Source organism: Palaemon carinicauda, chromosome 38, assembly GCF_036898095.1.
Source record: "Palaemon carinicauda isolate YSFRI2023 chromosome 38, ASM3689809v2, whole genome shotgun sequence".
Lineage (NCBI taxonomy): Eukaryota > Metazoa > Arthropoda > Malacostraca > Decapoda > Palaemonidae > Palaemon > Palaemon carinicauda.
The window spans coordinates 42,484,779-42,487,278 of NC_090762.1; the positions used below are offsets into that span (position 1 = coordinate 42,484,779).

The 2,500-nt window shown below is 32.2% G+C and overlaps 1 protein-coding gene across 1 annotated transcript in view; it reads right to left on the minus strand.

Moving 5' to 3' along the window:
- LOC137630581 (centrosomal protein of 164 kDa-like) overlaps nt 1–2,500 on the minus strand; it is a 248,136-nt gene that overhangs the window by 205,054 nt on the left and 40,582 nt on the right. The window contains 1 exon segment of the mRNA XM_068362144.1: nt 634–761. Coding sequence (XP_068218245.1) covers nt 634–761 — 128 coding nt within the window.

Consider the following 2,500-nt stretch of genomic DNA (forward strand, 5'->3'; position numbering starts at 1 on the left):
AAAAAAAAAAACACTACTCGCACTGTAAAATGCATAAACTAAACACAGGACATGCATTTTTTTAATAAACGTGTAAGAAGAGAAATATAAACTCCCCATATACCATAATGTACAAAACATACGTGATACGGTATTCCATTCATATATATATATATATATATATATATATATATATATATATATATATATATATATATGTGTGTGTGTGTGTGTGTGTGTGTTTATACATACATACATACATACATATATATATATATATATATATATATATATATATATATATATATATATATATATATATATATATATATATATATATATATATATATATATATACACATGCGTAAAAATCACAGGAAAACGCGATGCTCAGATGCAGAAGAACCACAGGGAAAATGAAAATACGAAATATACGATTAAGTCCTGACTAGTTTCGTGATACTTCTTCAGATGTATTACGAAACTAGTCAGGACGTAATCGTATATTTCGTATTTTCATTTTCCCTGTGGTTCTTCTGCATATATATATATATATATATATATATATATATATATATATATATATATATATATATATATATATATATATATATATATATATATATAAAAGGAGAGGAACTCGACTCAACTCACCTCCATAGGTCTTATTTCTATTCCTGTCTCTGGTAACAAGCGCTCGAACTATCCCATCCACAGGATGATTCCAACTGCTCTCGCCAGTTACAGGATTGAAAAAATACACCCCAGCCTTAGAATCCTCCCTGTAGGATAATAAAGATAAACCATAATTCGATGAATATCAATGCTTCACTGGCCATTTTATACATTAAAGTTCATTGGATATATGAGAAATACTTAAATGTCACAGTTCTTGTAATAAAACCCACCAATTCAAATGCTATTCTAAAAACTCCATCATTTCCTTGTCATTTCATAATCATCAACCAATTAAGAAATTATTCTTTGATTTATGAACTAGTAAATTTAAGCTGTAACTTTTTTTAGACCAATGAAAAATAACGTGGGTAAATAATTGTAATAAAAAACTATAAATATCAATAGTTTTTTGTATTAACCTTTAAAACTTCAACAAATAAAACTATAATGGCAATTGATTATTGAGTAAATACATTCCTTATCGAACAGTAAATATACATTTCCTTCCTGTCATGCTCTGCGGCATTGCCAGACATATCACTACTCTGTCTCTCCCCGTCCCTCAGGTAGGGGATCGAGAAAGTAGTCATACCCTGCTAAGAGGGATTGTAGTTAGAAAGTTAGTAGTGGGTGGGAAGGATTGAATCTGTGTGGCATATCTATCAAAATGTTTAGCTGTCATTTTGACGATTCACATACACTAACAAAGCAAATCCTTAAATTGATATTAAAATCCTAAAGGGGCGCACTACAAAAGCGCGGATTTGAAAACATTAACGCATTCGAAACTCACCCTTAATACAGTTACAAAAGGCGCCATGAATATTCCCTTTTGATTTGCTATTTCAATACGTTTCGTTTAGTGTGTCTTAATGATTCACAAAGCGTTCACTGTTGTTGTAACCGGTTAATTACACCTTGATGGTCAGCCAGTCCCTTGTCGTCTTAATAATTCAGAATCTCGGACTACGCAATGAATACAAGGACAACAACAGTGTCATTAGTAAGTGGGTAAAATTATCGTCTGGGTTGCATTTCATTTACCCTATTGAAGTTAAAGATTGTTTTGTGGTTGAGCTTATGGCAGATGCCCCTCAGGATGATAGATGTACACATACACGTTTTGCGAACTATCTTGTTGACAATTACATATCACTAAACTCAAGATATCCTCCAGTGCTTTGGACTGAAATCCCCTCAAGTGAACAAAAAATGCTGCAGAATCTTTACTAGTTCATTTTAGTGAGTATTTCTTATACATCCCATCCATCTATATATGTATTTCTTGACGTTCTAGTATATAAACTGGTTTTAGGGACATTTATTTGGTTTACAAGACGAATATATGATTACGTAGTGTTTTTATAAAGGACCACAAAGACAAGCCTGCACTTAGGACAAGAATATCCATACATACTTTAAAATTGTGCTTGAAAATCATACTTCCACCTGCCTGTGGTGAGCAGAGATCAACAGATGATATCTGGCTAACGGATGAGGCGAGTTATCATTAATGAATGTATGAACAAGCAAACTTTATGGTGAGTGATAAAACTCGCTTTTGACATAATATTCTGCCGCGCTTTTGATAGCAATATATCATCAACGTTTGCCGCGCTTTCGATATGCCAATAAGCGCTTTCGTAAAACGCCGGACTAGAGTAATGATAATACTTAACTATCTTTTGCCGAATATGTAATGCACTTAAAGGATAATTAGCTGAAGACGTTTAAAACAAAATGAGTAAACTTCAAAACAATCAATGTTGTATATGGACACTAGATCAGCATTTATATCTAGATGGTTCGCGTTTCATTCCCTTTCAATTAATTCCACCTTCAA